General features: G+C 38.0%; 1 protein-coding gene across 1 annotated transcript; it reads left to right on the top strand.

Moving 5' to 3' along the window:
- Nucleotides 1-327: 327 nt before the first annotated feature.
- LOC107091228 (EMI domain-containing protein 1-like) lies at nt 328-12,832 on the top strand (the record flags this gene model as incomplete). Its single annotated transcript, XM_015385029.1, has 3 exons — nt 328-831; nt 8,274-8,387; nt 12,687-12,832. Coding segments are annotated over exons 1-3 (427 nt in total), but the record flags the coding sequence as incomplete, so codon positions are not given.
- Between the last annotated feature and the right edge of the window lie 9,388 nt (nt 12,833-22,220).

Raw genomic sequence — 22,220 nt, 5'->3', positions numbered from 1 at the left:
AGCAAATTTTTGAAACTATAAACCCTATTGAAAGCATTTGGATTGAGTAGCTGTTGGTCCATCAGCCACTATCCTTAGAGGTCCCCTGCAACTTTTATCACAAAGTTACACCCGTGCAAGGTTGTAATAGATTTGTCCAACTTTATAATTTCCAAAATAGGAAAGAAAGAAGCGTAAGATATTTAAGAATGAATGTGATGCCAAAGATTTGGTCCCCTGATTTCAGAGCCACCTGGAGAGGCAGCAGCAGCCCAATATTCCATTCTCTGTGCATTGAAGTAGGCGTCACATTGTCCTCTGAGAGAGCTCATAGTGGGGCAGGCAGAGTGAGAAAGACCCAGCAGCAGGCTGAGCTTTTAAAACACCAGAGGAGACTATAAAAACTGCTCCATGCCCCGCTGCTGGAGCGGACCTCAGAGAGGAGGAGAAGGGAGGACAGCAGTCTTCTCACAGTTCATCCTGTGTTTAGTTTAGTTTTTCCTCACAGGAGTGAAATCTCTCTGCTCTGCGAAGACAGTTTAGTTATTTCCACTCAGTGATTAGGATGCGCGTCTTCTGCGGCTCTGCTTCAGTTTGACGCATCTGAGGCGCACTGAGCGGACCAAGAGTTGGACTCCTTATTAGAAACTGTTCCGCTCAGTAGTTTAAATTCTCCACTTTAAAAATGGGATCGCACAGGTTAGAAGCGCTAATCAGGAAAAGTTTGCAGTGGACGGTGCTGATCCTCTGGCTGTCCACGTTTGTTAACGGGACCTGGAAGACTGGACTTTACAAAGGATATTCAGCTGGAGCGCAGAAAGCAGCCGCTCACACCTCAATCTATCAGAAAAGGTAAGAGGGGCTTTATAATAATGTTCCTCATGTTTAAAAACACATTTAAACAAACCAAGGTCTTATTGGTTCCTATTTTAGATCTACTCCCCAAACCATCCATCTTCCAGTTCCTATTGTGTTCCTGACACTTGGTTTCCTCTTTCCTCTGCCTTGTCTCATCCTCATTGTTGTCCAATGTGTCACAGCACATCCACTGTCAAAGACATGAAGCAAGAGATTCAGCTCCATCATCTCATTTCCTTTACTGTCAAAATCTTTTTTTTAAGGTTCAGCTTTGTGCACAGAATACGTGTTTTTATTGGGGTAGTATGAATAAGAGGCTGATATTTTTAATAAAAAAAGATAAAAAGAGGATTTCCTAAATTGATTGATTGCCTGAGGGTTGTTGCTGACAGATGGGGTTTCCGAACAAGAACCAGTAGACTAAACACACTTAAAATCAGGTTTGCTGAAGAGTTTAGCTCATAAATGACAAGAAACTATTTTTAACACCTGCAAAGTTTTTCATACCTTTTGACTTGAATACATGTAACTCTATAACCACATTTTAAGTGTATTGCATTTGGATTATATACGATTAAGCAGAACAGTAAACCTTCTGCTGAAGGCCAATTTTAAATTTTTATTTTTTCCCAGTTTTTCCAGGATTAGATCTTTAATACATTGATATGTTATTGGTGATGCTGGTGGGTGAACCAGAAATTTCTATCCGCTATTGTCTGGTATTTCCCATTCCCTGCTGAAGAAGGAAATCTCCACAGTGCCATGCTGTCATTGCCATGTGTTTACAGATATGTCCAGATATTTTTTTAATGCATACATGTTTTGCATGTACAGTAAAAATAATCTGTTTTAACTTCCAATCTGACCACCCGATTCCTTTTTTTGCTACTTTACTTAAAATCTATTAGACTTTTTATGTCTTTCTGTCAGCAATTCATTTTTCTTGCCATTCACCAATGAGTTAGATTTGATCTGTGACCTTTCCTGGTTGTTGGCAGATTCTTCCATCTGAGCGGTGAATTTCTGCAGCTACCTGCCCTATTAGTTTAAGTGGGTTTTTAGGTGTGCTATGCTCTTTCCATATTTAAATGAGATTGAACAATACTCAGTGATGCCCTCAAGACTTGGTGTATTATTCTGTAACCTTATCCCAAATCTTCCATTTCTCAGTCTAAAAAGGCTCCGTCCACCACCTTCATCCTCTTTCCCCTTTGCCACTTGCATCCAGATGTTTGTTGACATGTTTATTAAACACAAGCGTTGGAACACCACGGCATCTGGGCTTGTTTTGGGAAGATGTCAGGATTTGTATACAGGATAAAAATCCGCTGCTGTTCTCAATCAGTCGCTGTCCTCATAAAGGTCAGCGAGTTTGAGACTAAATGAATGGGGCTGAGTGTTTCGGTTCAGTCTGGTGTTACTGTGTAAGCAGCAGTTCATAGTAAAAGTCCATGGAAAAACAATTTCTCAGTAAAGTCAATAAATATTGAAGGCTGTCCACAGAAACAAAGAGATTGTCAGCTCTTGGTTAATTTTAAACTCGGTTGAAGTGTTTTCTAAATGATTGATATAGTTTTCTGCACAACTATGCTACTTCTGTCGGTTATTGTTACGTTTTATTTGACGCAGTTTATTCTCTGTTGGAGAATTTGTCCTGTTCTACACATCTTCATTTCTCAGCTTACTCACTGAAATGAAGCTTACTTTGGATTCTGGAAGGTGCAAACCAGACAGTCTGTGATTAGTCTCTTCAAATAACCTCAAATACACCTCCTGCTCCACTGATGCTTGGCTGCATTCCTGACAGACTACTTATTGGATTAAACTGACTCTCAAAATCCTCAGAGAGATATTTGTTAGCATCCTCAGGGGTTTTATATTTAATACAAATAGCATTTTCCCTCCCTTTCTTTCAGCTTGTACTCATTCTTGTAAAGATCCTTACGAAAGTATATACCCTTTCAACCTCCTCCAACTCTGTTACATCATGACCGCGAACTTAGATGTATTCTACCAGGAATTTTATGGAAATTATCAAAACAAAGTAGAGAAAAATTGTGAATTTGGAAGAAAGGGGTTCATAACCTAAAGAATATTTCTTCTTGGTGAACTCTGAAAAGTATGCAGTGCTTTTGCATTCAGACCCCTAAAATCTAACAGTAAAGCCACAGGTAAATAGAGTCCATCTCCATATGGTTTGATGAAAAAAGGAGAACTGAAAAGTCAGGCAAGGAGAACATTAATCACAGAAGAAGCCAAAGAAACCTATCATAAACATGGCAGAGCTGCAGAAATCCATGACACAGTTGAGAAAGCTGTCAGCTTCAACTGTATGAAAGGTTAATCACAGATGAACTGCTAGTAAAGTCATTGATTTGCATTGCATTAATGCATATCTTTTAAACAATGCTAGATTAAGCCCTAACTCTGATAATAAACCTTAGCTCCTATTAAGCCTTAGCTCATCACCTGTATCCTGGTTTATAGGTGAAACACTGATTAACCATATTATGCTGATGACCTTATGGTGTTCAAAAATCTGCCACATCCATTAATAGAGATGCACCAGTCAGATACCTAGATCAGATATCAGCACAGATATTGACTGATCTAATCCAGTGCACTTTACATGAAACTATTGTTTTTTTCTTTTACTGATTATTTGTTAATAGATCTTATTAAATGCATTTATATCTGTATTAATTTGTTACTTTTCAACAATGTTTATATCAAACCTAAAGCCTTCACTCGCATTGCAATATGTATGGTTCATTCATTCAGTGGTTGAATCGGTTTGGTATAAGTTGATTTAAGTTCAGCCAAGGCATCAGTATCAGATCGGATCAGATAAAAACTGGATTGGTGCATCTATATAAATGTAGTGGTTCAATGAAGTCTCAGCCCTCAGAGATGGTGATGATGAATTTATTATGATAGAAAGAGACAGATACAATCAATGTTAGACCTCTTCAATGAGAAGCCACATCTCCCAGAGGCAGTTTGTTCCTCCTTGCACTGAAAGGAGTCACCTGAGAGGGTTTATTTTCCACTCAGGAATCATTGTGATTCAGTATGGGATAGATGGATGGATGTTATCTCAATGATCAAGAAAGGCCAAGAAAACTTTAAAATTGTAACAAATTACCCATGTTAATATTCTGGACCCCAAAACCACAGAAAAGACATCTCTGGAAACAAATAATTGGAAAATGACAGCCTGTTAAAAAGGTTGAGTAATATAAACGGCTCAGTTGGGTCTTTTTTGCATTCTTTCTTTAAACACTAGAACATCCACCAACCATCACAAGCCGACTGAAAGCTCAGGTGTCCATATAGGAAGACTCAAAACAGACAAAGACAAATGACCGCTCTTTGTCTCTGGTGAAAGAGTTGCCAAGCTCTGGCTTTCAGACCTCTGTGTGCTGCTTTGATGATGCTGCACAATGAACACAGTGACCATAATAATCTTAACTTAGTTACTTAACTTCATTTTTGTAAGCTCTTAAAAAAGACGAGACATAACTAATGCCGGGTTTGTTTTTTCACAGTGCTCTTCTTTTTTTTTTTAGTTTCTCCTTCAAAGCTGAGGATTATTATGTCAGGAATGTAGAGCTCATTAATTTTACCTTGACTTGTAGTCTTTATTTTTCTTTTTGTCGTTTTATGTTGAACCACATTTATCTTGAGCCTTCCTCTCTGGCCCATGGGACGTCCGCTGCTTTATAATTGTCTTTTTTCATATCCTTGCTCCCATAAGGACTCAAAGACCCTTAGGACCAAGTGACCTCTCCTTTCCTTGAGCCATTTGCTGCATCTGTCTTTTCTTCCTTTTTCTCTGCAGATATTTTTTCTGCTGACAGAATTCTAGCAAAAAGAATCCATTAGATTTTCCTCCTCACTACCATAGTGTGTGTTGTTCATCTGTCTTCTCCTGCTGTTGATGTTGAATGTATGGGCCTGTATCAAAATGTTTTTTTCCTGCAGAAGATTCTCTCTGTTTTGATGTTGGTTAATATCATAGTTGTTGTTGAAACGCTGAGGAAGTGTCAGCATGCAGCATGTCGAGGTGAAACAAGGGCACGCCTTATTGCTAGATTATAGCTTATAGGCTTTTTCTTTTATTTGCATCCTGTTTGCATTTGCATATATAAGATATAAGGTTTCAGCTCTCTTTTGTTTCATCTTCTCCATCACTTGGCATCTGTAGCACTGAGGAACAGATGGGACAAAGCTGTGATTTCTTTCTTAACTGTTGGCTGAGGCAATGTGCGACGGAGACGGCGGATGATTTATTTAGCTTGGGCCTATAGCATTCAGAGTGTGCCATGTGTGCTTTGAGACCCGATACTCACTGAGGGCCTGGTTGGTGTTTTGCCAGTGAAACAGCATGGTGCTGGTGGGTTTTGCACTTCATAATACATGAGTGGTTCCACTAAGGGGAAGGTGGTGACTATGAAAGATTCAAGAGTAAAGGATTTAGTCCACCAAACACCTGCACTCCTTGTTGCTGGTTTCTTGGCATCCTCTGAGCTGAGGAGAAGATTAGGAGATTTGTATGTTCAGTTACTATAACCTCTAAAGCCCCTGGGATAGATCTTGAAAAAATTTTCTTACTTTCATTTGAAGTAGTAATCAAACTAGTTGGCGAAATATGCAAAAGGTGTAAAGATGATGCAGTTTTTCAGTTTTCTAGCAGAGTCCATTAGACCTTTAAAGTCTTCTGGTCTTTTAAAATGTTCATAATACTGTGCTCTAAAAAGTTTTGGATCTTGACAGACTTATCACATCACAATTTCCTCACCATGCAAACAGTGAACGAGATATTCTTTCTGAATATCTAATCATTTCCCTGGGAAAACCTACTTTGAATGTTACTTCAAAAATTAAATCCTAGTCTCCCTTGACTGAAACACCATTCCAGTCGAAGTAACAGTAGAGCCTGGGAACACTTTATAAGTTAGTTTAAGTTTGTGATGATAGATCAGAAAAGATTGTGTTGCATGGTTGTTTTGGAGAAACGGTGACTTCAGGATGGCCACTAAAATTCTGTATAACTCTGATGTCAAAAGTTGGTGGCAACATGTCTTAGGTGTTTGATCAGCTCTTTTTGTCACAATTCTAGTTGTTTTTTAAACCTTTTATTTTCTAGTCATATAGACAAGTGTAGTCAGTAGTGATTTTCTGTCATTTCATTCCTTTTTTTTTTTATTCAGCTTAGACCTGTGCTATTTAAATAACTTCTCTAGTCTTTTCTATTTTAAACACAATAAAAAATTTAAATAAAAGGGCTCAATGTCCTGTAATATCTAAGCTCCAGGAAAACAGAAGGTCAAGCATTATTAATTAGAAGCTCATATCCACTTTAATTAATGATAATTGATCAAATTAAAAATCTTCACCAACATGTACTTTATTGAAATTTTAAGAAGGGAACTGATTGTGACATTAAAAAAAAATGTAAATAACACAGATAAAATATATTTCCTTTATTTTTAAGATTATACAACTGCAATACAACATAAACTTACCTGAGCTATTTCTATGTCTTTAACAGGTGGGCTTACTCACTTATAGTAGGTATTGAGATCTGCATCCCAAATTCCATTTTTTTTATTTTTTTTTTTATTTTACTGAAGAAAACTTGGGGACCATTTCCTTTTATTTACAGCATACATGCAAGGAAAAGAGAAACAGGGAGACAATAAACCTTCCCCCATTTTCCTCTATGTACCCCCCGGGAACTATCTGTTGTTTCCAGGTGAAACCTCCCATCAGCCTGGGAAACTCAGATGTTTATCTGTTGGGTCTGGAGGATAAGTGGTAGGGAGGAGTTGAGGTTAGCGCCTCACCCACCAAAACTCTACCTGGGAATGTTTTTTTTTTTTTTTTTTTTAACAGGCTGACATTTTTCTTCAGTAATTTGGAAAGTAACTGGTGTTGTACATATAATGGTTTGTTTAGAGTCTCATCTCAAAGGGATTGATATACCATATGAAACCACAGCTTGTATTTTTCTAACATTGGACAAATGTTTCTTATATCATGAAAGGCTGATATTATATTTAAGCACTTTTTTTATTTTATTTTTGTATGATTCTGATTAATTTGGCAAATATATTTTGTCCATATTAGTTTTATTGCTGGGTGTAGGAGCTGTGGCTTTCTAGTTAGAGCAGGGCGCCTCCTTCCTGCAGAAGGCTGCGCGTTTCCTGGTTCAAATCCCTCAGACTACTACTCTTGGTCCCTAAGCAAGGGTGCATTTAACCCACTTCTCCTAATAGGGAGGGTTAAATGGAGGGCCACATTTTATTTTAACTTCTAATGACACATAAAGATAATTACTATAATTGAATGGTGAAAAGTACAAAGTACTTTCATTCATAGATAAAAAATATACTTACTGTAAGATATCAGCTCGTGTGTGTGTGTAGCCAACACAACGTGGGGGATGTTCAAAGGGGCTGCTTCACATCTTCTGCCTTCAATGGTTGTCTTTATTTTAAACTGTTTGATGCACGCACAAATGGCCTCACATATTGACAAACACACTTCATTGGGACCAGCCTACTTGTCCTGCAAACTGCCTGGCAGCAGGAATAAACAAAGGGACGTCTCTGCGCTGTTGGCTGCGCAGCTCACTTTGCAGTTTAAAGAGCTTTTGTTTTTATATACATCGATTGAGCAAAACAGAGTTTGCTAATTGTTTCCTTATTTCTTTAATAGCTTGTTGTCGCTTAGCAGCCTTCCCAAGTTTTTCCATAAATTAAAGTCAAATGATTTGTGATTAGCAAAATGAGATCGCAGCTGACTTTAAAGCTAAATATTTCTTAGAATGATCTTCTTTATGAGACATTAAGCTCTTGTTAAACTAAACCAATTAGCTCTAAGTCTTTTTTATCACATCAGCCTTTACACATTGTCTTGTCTTTTAAAAGACTTTTAATAAACCCTTAAGAATATATTACTTCATTTTTTGTTGGTACCTGCTCTAATCACTAGGTTACTAAACCATCTGTACTGTTCAGTGAGTTACGATAATGTCTTATAAACAATCTTTGGGAGGGCTATGAACTTCTGACCTGGCTGTAACCTGTATTAGAAATCCACTCCATAGAAACTCCACCAGGAACCCAGTGCAAACGGATGTATTGATACAGGACCGCCTTCAGTGTAAATACAGCCCTCAATGCACTCATTGGGAAAACTGTTGCTGATTAAAACCATGCAAACACTCTGAGGAAGTCGCAAAACAAAAAGGCGGGGGAGAGTGGAACAATAAAAACCAACTGGGACTGCATGGCTAATTAGCTTTTGTGACAGAATGTGATTGAAGACGTTCTTTTCTAAAAGAATGTGATTTTAGTTTTTATCTAGAGGCAACAAATGCTGCTGATACCATCCCTAACTCTGTTCGATCCATTTGTTCTTCTCCTCAGGAACTGGTGTCCTCACACAGTAACTAAGACGGTGACCTGCCAGGTACAGAATGGGACAATCCTCCAGCGGGTCTACCAGACCTGCCGCTGGCCACAGGGATGCTCAGGAGGCAGGTGAGGTTAGAGGGATATTCTGAACCTGGTCCTGCAACACCGTTACAAATCCTTTACTTTTCTGTCCTAAACAGCCACACAATAAAGCAATTATCTGCTGTTGTTTTATGGAGTTTAATTTTATAGCTACCAGAGAAATAAGCCATGAGGTCCATAACTGAAAGAGGCTGAAACTAAAGATTTTTCTTTTTAATGGTTCAGTCTTCCTGTTGTCTGTTTTTTACAGGGTTATTTCTTTTTTCTAAAGTGAGATTTTGTGAAAAAATTGCTGATAATAGTTTCCTCTGCTGTAGTAGAGATGACATATCCTTGCAGGAAAATTAAGGAAACTCTTGCACAGGATAGATGTCGGAAGGATTTTAGTATCTTTATCTTTAATAAGCTGAACTAGTGGTGTGTCTGAAAAGTTTTTATTCACCGAGATGTCAAAAGAAGTTTTTACAGTCCAACAAAATATAAATGCAATCTCTTAAGGCCTTGCTCTCTCTCTCATTCTCTCTCTTATTCCTGAATTAACTACTGGCATGCCCTCAATCTCCTTTTAGATAGCTTCTGACAGTTTTGTACTTCCTCACTGATAGGAAAAAATTAATTTCTGTTATGAGAAGGGTTACAGGGTCCAAACCAAACCGTGTTATTATCTATGCCACCTGTTAGCTCTTACATATGGTACATTTAGTCGATTTAGGTGATCACCAGCTAGTGCCAATCAAGGGCTAACTTGTTTGTGTCCACTCACCAGCTGTATTCTCATTGCCTATAATGTGGAAAACAAATAGACACGGCTTTTACTGTCAACATTTTATATTGGGCTAAACTGTAATTAGCATCTAGCTAAATTTTCTTTTAACATTTATTTTGAAACCCCAAAGATGGACATGTAAAGTACTTAACTATAAAATGAAAATGCTCTATCAAAAAACACCTACTTCTTATCAGTTGTTACTGGATGCATGGATGGATTGATTTTCTATAACTAATAAGTCCTGTAAAAATAGGATCCTCCACACCCAAGGTTAATTTTAGACGGAGTTGTTAACCTTACTTGTTGAAGCTTTTTTGGATGGTCGGAAGAAGATTTAATCCCAGAAAGAAAATCATAAACTCCACACAAATGTCCTGGCTGCGAGAAAAATTTGCTAATACCTTGCCCCTTGGCAGCTATTGCTTTAACATACCGGTACTTATACAAATACAGTAAATGTAACACAGATTAACTTGAATATATCATATATGCATTGACAATTATATGTTAGTCAAGTGGTGCAAACACCTTACAGATACATGCAGATACAGATAGATTAAAGATACAGCAAATACATAAATGAGAACAGCAAACACAAAACTTGAGCAAACACTGCAAAGTTACGCAAAGGAGAAATGCAGCAATTACAGAAAATAAAGAGCGACAAAGTGCAAACATGCTGCAGAATACAAAATCCCTGCAAACACATAAATTATGCTAAATTACAACACACACAATAAGAGAAAATGCTGCAAGACGCAAAAACAACTGCAAAGCTGTGAATTAGTTACGCATAACCAGATGGAGACAAACATTAACTCATATGTAATGGGATCCATATTAAAGAAATCAATGGGGAAGCTGGGATTTGTAAATGTTTAAAAAGATTAAAAGGAAAACATAAACTATTTTTATTTCATCCAAATGTCCTCTTTATGGTCATCTCATAAATGTTTTTGCAACAGATCTGGTTTTTAGACCTCGTAATACTAATCACTAATAACTAATCACCCTCAAAAACTGGCAACAGCGTAAGATTACTTGCAATATAACACAGTGCGTTACTTCAACTCAATCAATCAAAGCGACCTTTCATGAGCACAGTCTCTCTGCAGTGGGGAAAGATTTTCACTGCATCCACCAGCAGCAGGGAGCTGAGGTACGCATACTGTATGTGATGCAGATTGGCTGAGAGGACAGCATACAGCATTCCTAAAGGAAGGTGCAAACTGAAGATAAAGTCTAAATGTTCTTTTGTTTATTATTTGAAGGAACAAATATTTATATACATTGGTTCGAAGCAACTTCAATCCAAACAATCTCCTCACATCATCTCACTGACAGCTGGCTGCACTTGTCGCTCTTTATGTAAAGGTATTGTGGAGGATTTTCACGAATTTTTCACAAGACCCGCCCTCTCCACTTTAGAAAAAATGCGCATGCAAGAGCATGCACAAGTCCATTTCTCCTCGTGCAAGCTCTGTTTAAAAGTTGCTGTTCTCATAGCTCATACAAGCTTACTGTGCCCGAACGTCCGCTCTAACGCCTAAATCCCTCAATCACTATATAGAGCAGGGACTATACAGTTGACTTTATAGCGAACTTAGTTAACTGAGCGTTCGGACAGATGACCAATGCTTCTTGTTCCGTTGGTCACGTAACTCCTCCTTCACTGGGCGGTGCCTGCGCCATCTTTAATATTAGTCGCCGCTGTTGGGTAGCGACAGCTCATGGTGACAGCAGGCTGCTACAGTATGCTTTGTGAGGAGAGCTCTCTGTGCAAAGCATTCTGGGATATATCTGCCTCTTCTGACACTTTTCTGTTCTTCTTATACACTTCGTAGAAACTTTTTTTCTTACGATCCTTGGACATTTTCTAAGAGCCGTGGTGAGAGAGGTCAGATTAGATGACTTTCTGAAACCATAGTTCACCACACATATACGTCTGAAAGTGCGCATGCACAGAAAAATAAAGGTAACGGGACGAGCAAGTAGGACGGCCTTACGTAAACATTTCACCAGAATGATTGACAGTTAGGAGGACCACTTACTTAGATGATCCACCCAGCAATTTTAATTCTATAACAGTGCATTTCATTTTTGTTAAAATGCTTAAAAAAGTTCTTTTTCAGCTTTACTTTTATTTTATAGCCAGCTAAAGCCTCTCACTGAGCAAAAATATAAAGTTTTAAAACATAATTGGTTTGCTTGTTAAAAAATAATCCTACCAGCATAAACACATTACAGCTTTCTTGTTCCATCACACACACCAAAATGTTTTCAGATTGGTAATCTGAAACTACTATAAAACTTACTATATTTCATCTTTGAACTTCCGGTTGTTATCCAGATTCTCCTACATTTTAGATCATAAAAAGTAACAGGAAGGATTCTTTTTGTGCAGTAACTGAGTTACTAATTAAGTGTAAAGTGTTTTGAGAAATAACTAGTTACTAGAACTAGTCTCCCCCTAGTGGTCTGGAACACTGGTTTGCAGCTTTTTTTTTAAAGACTTGCAGCTGTTTTTGTTTCTTCCTGTGTTTCTTCTTTACATATGTTTCTTGTGTTTGTGGTTTTGCATAATTTCTGCAGCAAATTTTTGTGTTTACACCTTGTTTGCACTTTACTACTCTATCATTTCCCCTTTGTGACATTTTTCCTTTGCTTTGTGTGTTTGTCTTTTTTTTTTAGTTTTTGTATTGTTTGCAAGGCATCTTTGTATTTGCAGAACTTTTTGAATTTACTTGCCCGTGTGATAAACCATACCAAAGTTCAACCTTATCCAGACATCATTAGACATCTTTAAATTTACTGGTTTTTTCTCTCTTTTTAAGTCACATTAAAATGTTGTTTAGATGTAAGCCACCTTTATCTGTTACATGTCTATTCAGTTACATTTGGTGGGGGGTTGGGATATCGTAAGCCCTTTTGTTACAAGTGTGCTCCTAAGAAATCTTTGTTTGAAGGACGAGATTGTGCACTCCCCTACGGCACCCCCATGTTATAAAAAGAAGGGCCCCTCCACCCATTTAAAAACACAGGGAGAATTCAGCCTTATTGCCTCATTGTTCCTCTTTTTGAAAAAAACATAATGGAGACAGTGCTAAGGGTAACTAGACTGACACAACATTTTAGGAGAAATTGACAGGGTTTCCAAAAGCAGAAGGATTTTTAAAACTTCTGAGTGTAGTTACTTATGAGTTACCTAAATAAATAACTATGTGTTGTTAAAATAGATATCATGCCATCTGTGTAAGAAAAGGTTGATGCAAAATATGGTTTAAATATTATTTAAATAAATAAATAACAGATAAACGTTTCTGTATTTCATCTGGTTTTCTTTCTATCTGCTATAGTCTTGTTTTTACTTGCAGCCTGAGTAAATATATGCCTTGTTTGTGCTCCTTATGTTAAAGAGTTTGAGTAAATTATGTAAAATAATAATAAAAAAAAAGTAGACCAGATTCACAAACACATCATGTATGTCAGAATAAACAAACTTACATTTACACCTAAATGTTTTGAATGATAGTTTATTATATGTGTTTTTTCAGCTATAAGACAGTTGTGAGACCATCGTACAAAGTGGTGTACCGCACTGTGACCTCGCTTGAGTGGAAATGCTGTCCAGGATTTAGTGGCACTGCATGTGCAGAAGGTAAGAGATATTTAAAGGAGGATTTTCAGGAATATGGAAACTGTGATCTTTTTTTTACTGTCCCTTTTCCTTTCTCCTCTTGCTTACTCATCTGTCCCAGTTTTCCTATTTTTTCATTAAAGTCTTATACCCGGAACCCAATATGTGCCCTCCAATGTGCTTGTGCAAGTAATACTTTAGAACAGGAGTGATTTCCATTAAGCTTATATAAGGCAGCCTCTGTCCTTTTAAATGATGTTACGAAATAAGACGCTGTGGCCTCTTCAGGGTGAGTCAAATACCTCGGCTCTGTTAATCAGATGTAATGTCTTCATTCCAGCAGTAAATTTACCCCGTCAAGGCTTATTCTTTTCTGCGGTTTTCACTTTATGATCCAGCTGGAACCAACTCTTTAACTTCTTAAAGTGCCATGCTCCCAAAGCTGTTTTCATTTCTCAGTCCACACACACACACACACACCCACTTGTAGTGTATAATGACTTTCCCTGGCACTAGTCAGGTCTTGGCCGTCTGGAGAGAAGGGTGGGGCACCTGTTTATGTCGTGACCCTGACCTTGAATGGGTGTAACATAAATTGTCAGGCAATGCATGACAAAGGACAATAAATGTTTACAGTGGTTAAAATGGTCAATTTTTGTGGTGCTAAAAGCAGAGTCTGCAGACATTTTTACACTCACTCTCCCAGGTGAACCCTCCCTCTGGTCTGCGGTCTGCTGCTGCAGCATGGCCTCAGCTGAAGAAAAATATCTCCACTTTTCTTACTTGCTTCAACTTGCACACACCAAAATGGCTCAAATACATTGCTGTGTTGAAACTCTTCCCAATCCTGAAGTTGAAAAAACACATTCTCTGTCAGACAGACCAGACTTTACTTAACAAAAGGAGAAACACACAAAGTAAAACTGGGAGGATATTATCCAATTAAGTTGTTGCTAGAGGAGATTCCCCATTGGTTGTCATGGCAGTGGGGGTCCATCGAGCCGGCAGGGATGCTGGGATTAGCTACTTATCGGAGCGTCATTCCGGGTGGCTCAGATCACAGAAGCTGCTGAGTGGGAGTGACAGCTCCTATTCACGGGGCTTTTACTTTTCTACTCCGTGGATGCCATCCAAGGCCACCGGCACTTTGTTCTGCTCCTGCCTCAGGAGCAGAACCCCATGCCAGCACAGAACCTGATACCCCCGCCTGCCCCGTTCTGTTCCTTGAGAAGAAAGTAAGGCTTGCTGCCTTACGGGCAAAACAGGAGGCCAGACCTTTGAGGTCTGTAACCACAGTGTTGCTAAGTGACTCCAAGGCTGCCCTGGTGATTAAATGGGAAATTGGAAATCACATCTACTGAAAACAGGGTGTGCTTTTAACTACTAGCCACCATTTGACGTCATTTTCTATATTTCCTCTATGAGCAACTTTTATATGGTCTCAAAGGCCTTGAATACTCAATTGTCAAATTAATAACAGTCTGTTAATGTTAAAGACATCACTAGCTGTGGATTTTAATCACTGTGTATTTTGCTTACAAACAGCCAGATAAATTTCCATGGCATTCCAAAATTAGAACCTCACTGTAGTAAAAGGTGTATCTCAATAAGTCTTTTAGAGTATCATGGACTGGAATTCACTGAGATATACACGCAGGCCTCTTCGTTAGCTACATCTTGTAAGTAGTGGGTTGAATCTGTTTGCCACAGTGCTTCCTTATTCTTTAGTGCAATAGTTTCAACAAAGTTGCGGAAACATTCTTCACAGATTACTGTCAGTATTGACATGGTACCATCACACTGCTGCACTCTTCTAGCCATTCAAGGTTGAAAGTAACTGTCCCATCCGATACATTTGGTACTCATAGGACTGTGATCTGTTGTGAGTCAAGGCCACTCAAAGCATGCAAAATGAATAAAAAAAATCTAATCAAGCAACCCCCCCAGGGCCCTCATACTAGTGGGGGTATGTAGATTGAATGAGGAAGGGTGCAGGATGAAAACAGGGATGATGGTAGACAAGGGGTTAAAGAGGGGTGCAGCTTGTTAAAGCAGAAAGCCATTGGTAAACAGTCTATTAAAGCAGAGTCTTATACCCCTTTCCATCTGGTCAAAAAAACTTTTTTAAACCTGAGAACAATTAGCTTTAAGTGGCAGTGGGAACAGCTCACTGACACGTGTTTACCAAGACCAAAGAACTCGGCAAACAAACCGAGTTAAAATTGCCTTTAAACGACTCGACTCTGATCAGCATACAGTGGAAATATCAGAGAGGGTTTCGGACAGATAGAAGAGCGAAACAATAAAGGTTACTTACTACGCCCTGGCTTCCTTACATGTTGCTTTCCAGTGTTTACTTTCCTGATATCTGTCACAATGGTGACATCATCAAAGCTAACCCAGCGTGATGGTGTCACCAGACATGCAGCTTGCCAACAGGGGTTAGACCCAGCTTTTTTGCCGATGGGAAAGGAGTCAAATGCCAATTGGTAGCCAGTTGAGTCATGTTTGCAAAACCCGGGATAACCTGCTAATTTCAGAGACTATAGATGATGATTAGCCATGGCAGAGGTGTGCAGATGTGCAGATCAAGCAAATCAATTAAACAGACAGAAATCATTAAACAGTAGTTGACCTTACCATGTTGCCTGACCTACCAAAGATGTCAAGAGGGCATCAACACCTCATCAAAAAGATCATGAAATAATCCAAACCACTGCAGGCCTCCCTTTCCATGTCAGAAACAGTGTTCATGATAACAAGAAAAGAAAGAGACTGGGCAAAAGGACATACTGGGCAGAAATCAAGACCAAAGCCAATGCTGGCCCAAACATAATAGAACTCTCTCTTATATTTGCCAAGAAACATCTTGGTGATTCTTAGGACTTTGGGCAAAAATACAAAAAAACATTCTCTAACCAGGTAAAACAAAAGTTGATCTTTCTGAAAGATTTATTGGCAATAAGTCTGATGTAAATCTAATTCAATATATTACCAGGGGAACATTATGTGATGGCATTAGACCTCTTTGCTGCTTCATGACCTGGAATATTTGATGGATTTAATTAATATGATTTTTAATTCTACTTTCTTCCAGTAAATCTTAAATGTGAATTTCTGGCAAGGATACTTGTTATGCAACTAGACAATGATGATCCAAAGCACACCAGCAAAGCTTTCTGTGAAAGGCTGAGAAAATGAAGGTGTTGAAGTGGCTAATCAGACTTGGCAAAGGCTTATTGCACAGGCTGGCTCTGGGAGCTTTTCCCCATTAACAAATACGTCACCTGTAGAAAGAAATTGTATTTACTCAGATCCATCAAACATATAATATGAGCTGAAACTCAAGTGTAAAGAAATAAAAAATGGGAGATGCTTCAAGACTTTGAGTATGCAGGGCTTCATTTGGGGACCTTTTATGAAAATGTAACAAATATAAATTTTGGTCTCACATATAAAGTTTAGAGAAATGAATTACCAGATGCAGTATATTTAAAAAAAACAAAAAACAAATACAATATGCTTTCTTTGTTAGTGTCTCTACCTTTCTTTTTCCAAACTAAACTTAGATCTGGGATGGCCTAAATTATGCGCCGTTTGGCTGAAGGAGAATTATGTGGCTGATACTCCATTTCAGGTTAGACAGGACCAAAATGTTTCTACAGCCCTTTAGATATAAGACTTGTTTTCACATGGAAACTATCAACCCTATTTGTCAGCACGCTCAACAAGTCCAGTCTGTGTTAAAGATAACATGACTCTATTAGAGTTTTGGATTGTTTGTCTGTACAATCTGAGCAGGAGCGTGCAGAGATGGCCTTAAGTCAAGAGTCACTAAGGTGCCAAATTTTGACCCGTCACACCAGAACTAGAGGCTCTATGATCCAAAGATTACATCACACATTTACTGATACACAAAAGTTACCCCTTCAGAAAGCGATCAGGGGAAAATAATACTTCATAATGAAGGCATCTTTCATATAAGCGTTCTTTCTCTTTTCTCTTTCACCCCAAACTCTGTACTTGGCTGGAATTCCAGGTCACTGGTGTAATTACTTGGTCTTAATTATTTTCTATGAGGTTGGGAAATATTGTCTTACTTCTGGATCTGGAACACAATGCTATTTATCACTGATTGAGCCAAAAGAAAAAAAAAGGGGGGGGCTAAGTATTTGCAGATGGAAGCACTTTCATTGCATGCCAGAAACAGGGATTTTAATGTATGCCTGTTTAGCTTTTGCATGCCAGGATAGTAAATGGCCGTTTTCAGTGGGGATATCTCAGCTCATGCCACATTTAACACAGATATTGAAATTGCACCTCATTTAGAAGCAATCCTGTTATGAGAATATCAAATTTAGCTCCTTAAAAGCAACATTATTATATTAAAACTGACTTGAAATTCCTGAGGAAAAGATGAAGAGTAATTGCACTCTCAGTAGTCATGTCTGTGAATTTATTAGGTCAATATTTTAGATTTTTTTTCTTTCCAACTGCAGATTTGATGGATCTTAAAAACACTTTATAAAGGCAACACCTAATATGTTGGTGTGAATACTGATTTATCGACCAACAGTACTTGAGAGGAACATGTTTGCAGCCTATTGTGGGAGGAGACCATCATTCATGGGGGAATGTAGAGTTAAATTAGCACGGCTGTCAAATCTTAGCAGGTTTTACAGAAGGAATTGGGGGGTAGTCATATCTCGTCACCAAGCGGAGGCTGCAGTTTTTGGGTCACAATTATGGTATAGCCAGGAGGCAGATGAATACGGACTGTAATAAGCTGGAGAAATGTAATCTGTGTTTTCACAGCTTAACGCGGCTTATCTCAGGCCTGCACGCTCAAGCACCGCGCTCCAAACATCAGTCAGCTTCAGCTTGCTGTTTGCAAAGGAAGAGTGGCGGTGCGTGGATGGCGACGTACAGTATGTGTTTGCCAGAGTCAGCGTGTGGGTGGGAGAGCGAGGTGTTGAGGATTTATACAGTAAGGGATGCAGCTGTTGTCTGTGATTAGTTTCTTTAGTGGCTGCAGGCTTTAATAGCTGTGAGTGGAGGAACTCCACTCTGAGGTTTGAGGAGATGACCTCAACTGCAACTGCTGCTAGACCACACAGATCTGCACTGTCAAACTAATAACGTAAAATTCTGACACGTTTATGTCCAGCTTGCCTCTGTTATTTCCACTTACATTCCCAGACTTTTGCTTTAGGATAAGCAGGTGTGCCATCGTCTAGGTTGTTATTTGGTTTTCCTATCCAGAATCAGGCTTATGTGAGATGTTGCTGCTACATGTAGAAAATGTAGAAAGGACTCGCGTAAAACATGTAAAAAAAAACCAATCAGATTAATTGTTTCATAATAAGAGGACACACAAATGCTGAGCCCAAATAGGAAACAGCTGAAGTTGAGGAAAAGTGTCCAGCACCATCTTTCTGTGCTGGCTAGCATCATGATCCCTTTTAAGTAACTCATTTATGTTGGAAAATACCAAACTACCCTAAAAAAATTAATAAAGTATCTTTTTCTTTTTTTCCCCTTTTTTTTCCCTGTTTTGTTTTGTTATAGTAATTAGATATTGTCTACCATCTGGTTATCAACCTGTTTCCCATGGATACTCTTCATTTTCTGGAACCTACATATATCCTCTTTCCAGAAATGTCTGTTGCTTTTCAGAGTATTCATACTATACTTTGTAAAATACTGAGATTTTTGTGATAGAATTGATTAAAGTGGAATCTAAATGAGAAGTAAAAGGAAAACAATTGTTTTCCAAATTTTTCCAACACATATTTAAATGTGTTAAATGAACTGGTATCCACCATAACGCTGCAATGGTCATATTTTCCGTACTGCAATGTGGGTTAAGTGCAATGCAAGCTGTTAAGTTTTTTTCTAATTTGCTGCAGTGTTTTACATGACAACTAAAAGGCTACTCTTTAGTTTGAGTTTGAGTGCAAACCATATACATTAAAGCATTTGGCAGCATCAAACTAATTACATGTTTTTACCCAAACAACTTACAATAGGAAACCTGTTTCTGTGATGCTGATAATAAAGTCACAAGACCTAACTACTTATTAGGCTCCAGTGCTTCTCCTCCAAATCTTGTTTATTGTAGGAGACAAAAACAAAATGTTGAATTATCCTCCAATACAAGCAGCTTTTAAAGGAACATTTAATGTATATTTATTTATGTAACATATATATATATTTCTTCCTTACTCTGGGTTATTTTGATCCAATGCCTTGTTGCTAAGCCTCGTTTTTTTTCTAATCTAAAATAAAAGCTTGTAAATCCAAAGAAAAACAGCTGCAAAGTACTTTCACCAGACCTTCGTTAAAGTTTCATGCACACTTAGCCTCGAGTTTGAGTTAAGTTTTATGTTTCTGGCCCCAGGACTGGAAACGTCTCTTCTGCTTACTGATTTATTTACGATTTCCCAAGATTTCCAGCGAGAGAACACAGAAAACAGCTTTTCCTGCAGTCAGAGAGAAAGGAAGTGGACTGAGTCAGCGATGCACAAAAAACTCAGAAATAGATACACACACAAATAAAGGAGTATTCTTCCATGCCTAGTAAAACGGCGGCTTTTTCCCTTCAACCCTTCATGTTTAAGTGGACTTAAAGCCTGCAGCTTTTCAGGTTCCTACATAATGAATAATAATAGAATCGTTTTTTCTTTTTCTTTTTGAAGGTCAGACTAAGTGACCCAGAACCAAAATTTGCACCTAAAAAAACTGAAAAAAAAACACAGCTTTTTAACTTCACTTTTGGAGTTGAGGTGTGGACTCTACCTCCTTCATTAAAATTGCATTAACCCGTCTGGTCACTGCCTTTAAACTCATCATCTCCAAGTACGCATATATAGCCTACATTGTGGATTAGCATGATGTAGTTGCTACTTAATAACACAGCACTACTGTTCTTAGATGGGCCGTGAGATGGTAATGAAGCATATTTGATGCCTGAACGTCGTCTTTGGGACAATGGCATCATTGATTTAGCAGGTAGGCTCTCTGCAGCGGATGAGTTCAAAGGATCTAATTTAAAAGCACAAAATCCCTCCAACTCCCTTAGATGTTTTAAATTGCACTATGTGGTAAATGGTGTCTCCAGCTCCTATATAAAAAGCTTATATCAAGCTTTTGTATAAAAGTTTCTTCCTTTGTCTTTATTCAAATTCATGATGCCCAGTGGGTTTTTTCCAGGTGTAACAACAAGTTTTTGCACCAGAATTTTTTAACGTGTAATTGAGACGTCTTATATTTAGAGCGATTTCATTTTACAGAACAGTTTTCTTGTTGCCAGCCATAAATTACAGAGAAATTGGATGCAAAACAGCTGTTTTTGGATTTGATCAGAAATCCTGCACTAAGGTATGGTCACTGAGTAACAGCATCTTTCAGAGTAAAGACTGTTTAAAATATCAACTACTCATTTTATCTTTTTTTTCTCCAAAATGATTATTGAACCCAGCTTTTTATCGACTCATCTTTACAGGGTCTAATGTTTCCTCTGCTCTAAAACTGAATAATTAAAACCTGATTACGAAAGGCAGATAGAAAATAAGAAAATACATTTAATGCTGTTCTTGAAAAAGAAAAAAAACAGAATTGACTAAAAATTGCAATCAAATCCCTGACCCTGTGGAGGAGTGGAAAAGGGCGATGCAAAGGAGGTAGGTTCAAACGCTTCTTTACTCGCATCCAATTGAGAGCAATGGTACAGCAAACACATATATACACCACCTGAAGAAACATATATTCTTATGGTTAGAACTTCTCCACTGAGTGAGAGTGGAGCCCCCTAGTGTTATGCCACAACCCGCCACAAAAGATGTGTTGGTTTCTTTGTATGAGCAAGTAACAGACTTTTGATTTGTTTTTGTTTTTTTCTTTTATCTTATCCAGTTAATATATTTTAAGGGCTGTGCAGTACAAACACATGATCTGACCTGTTACAAAAATCCTGAGGGATTGCATTTGAGTCAATGAGTCGATGCAATCAGCTGGTTTTCCTTCGATAGAAAACTTTGAAACAATTTGACTGTATGATCTGGTGAACTGTAAAGTGCCTTGAGATGACACGTGTTGTGAATTGGTGCTGTATAAATAAACTGAATTGAAATTTAAAAAAAACGACAACATACAGATAAGTTGCTGTTTTTGTAAATATTCAACCTAAACCATAAATATTCATGTATCATTTTCCCTAATAGGTAAATACACAAGCCCAGATCAGCCCTTACACACTCTTACATCAGTCAGTTGCAGATTTCCTGTGAAATGCTGTAATCCTCCTCTTACTGCTGCCTCAGCCCGTCTGCTCAGTGATAACCAGACCATAAACATGAAAATATAAAAGTTTCTTAGATCAGTCTGTGGTCATTTTTCACTCCCAGTAGTTCTTTTGTCACAGTTCTAAGTTCATAAACACATACCGAGCCACATCAGAGGAACCCCAGTGTTGTGGCACAGTGGGTGGGGATTTTATGAACCTGAACGACAAACCTTCTTCCAGCCAGAGTACACTTAAACACAAGCAGACCACCACATCACAGCCGTCTTGTTTTGACAACATCTTTAACGGCCTCTTGCCCTCCAACCCCTCCGGGTTTGGGTTCAGTTTCCCACCGACCAAGATTAGCACTTAGCGTAAAACCTTTCCTGAGGCCATAGCTGTGGATACTTCTTTTGTATTAGTATATAGAAAAGGAGAAAAGGCAGTTTTTAAAGTGGGTTAGTAATGCAGTGTTTTTACCGATTAAAGCTTTTCACTTTTATTGTGTTATCACAAGTTTGCAAAATGGTAAAAAGAAGGAATATTATTCTTGGTTTAAAAAACGATTAAATATTCAAAATCCACCTCCCTGCAATTTAATGTGAAAAAACAACTGTTGAGTGCACATTGTAGAACCAAAGTCTATATTACTCAAAACTTCTATGACTTGATCACATTAGAACAGTTTAGTTATGGATATACACATTTGACTTCCTTATACTGAAAAATATATGGGGGGTAAACTGTTCACATGTTGTTAATAGTAAATGTGTCCAGAAATTTAAATGCATAACTTAAAACTTAAAATGAAATCTGCTAAGGAAAATATTTTGAGTATTCTGAACTACTTTAGAATTTTGATGCAGTTGCAGCTGCAGTATATATTTGGGCTTGTCTCTTTCAGCTTGGTGCATCAATCCAGAAATGCCTGATTTTTCTTATATGCCTGGTCAGATTTTAAACATTAAGAGTCTTAGAACATCAATTTATCGGTGTAATTTAGGTCTCGACTTTTAAATTCTAAACCATATGGTTTTTTTTTTAGGTCTTGGTGTTCAGGCTGATGTCCTGTCTTGGTTTTCCACTACTTTTTCTCTTGAGTTTTTTTGTTTTTTATATTTTCTGTTGCAGCATTCATCCATTCATCCATTTTTTGACACGCTTAAT

This window comes from Cyprinodon variegatus, unplaced genomic scaffold (assembly GCF_000732505.1).
Source record: "Cyprinodon variegatus isolate N-32 unplaced genomic scaffold, C_variegatus-1.0 Scaffold330, whole genome shotgun sequence".
Classification (NCBI taxonomy): Eukaryota; Metazoa; Chordata; class Actinopteri; order Cyprinodontiformes; family Cyprinodontidae; genus Cyprinodon; species Cyprinodon variegatus.
Note: the sequence above shows the minus strand (reverse complement) of the source record. Positions and strands in the feature narration are given on the sequence as shown.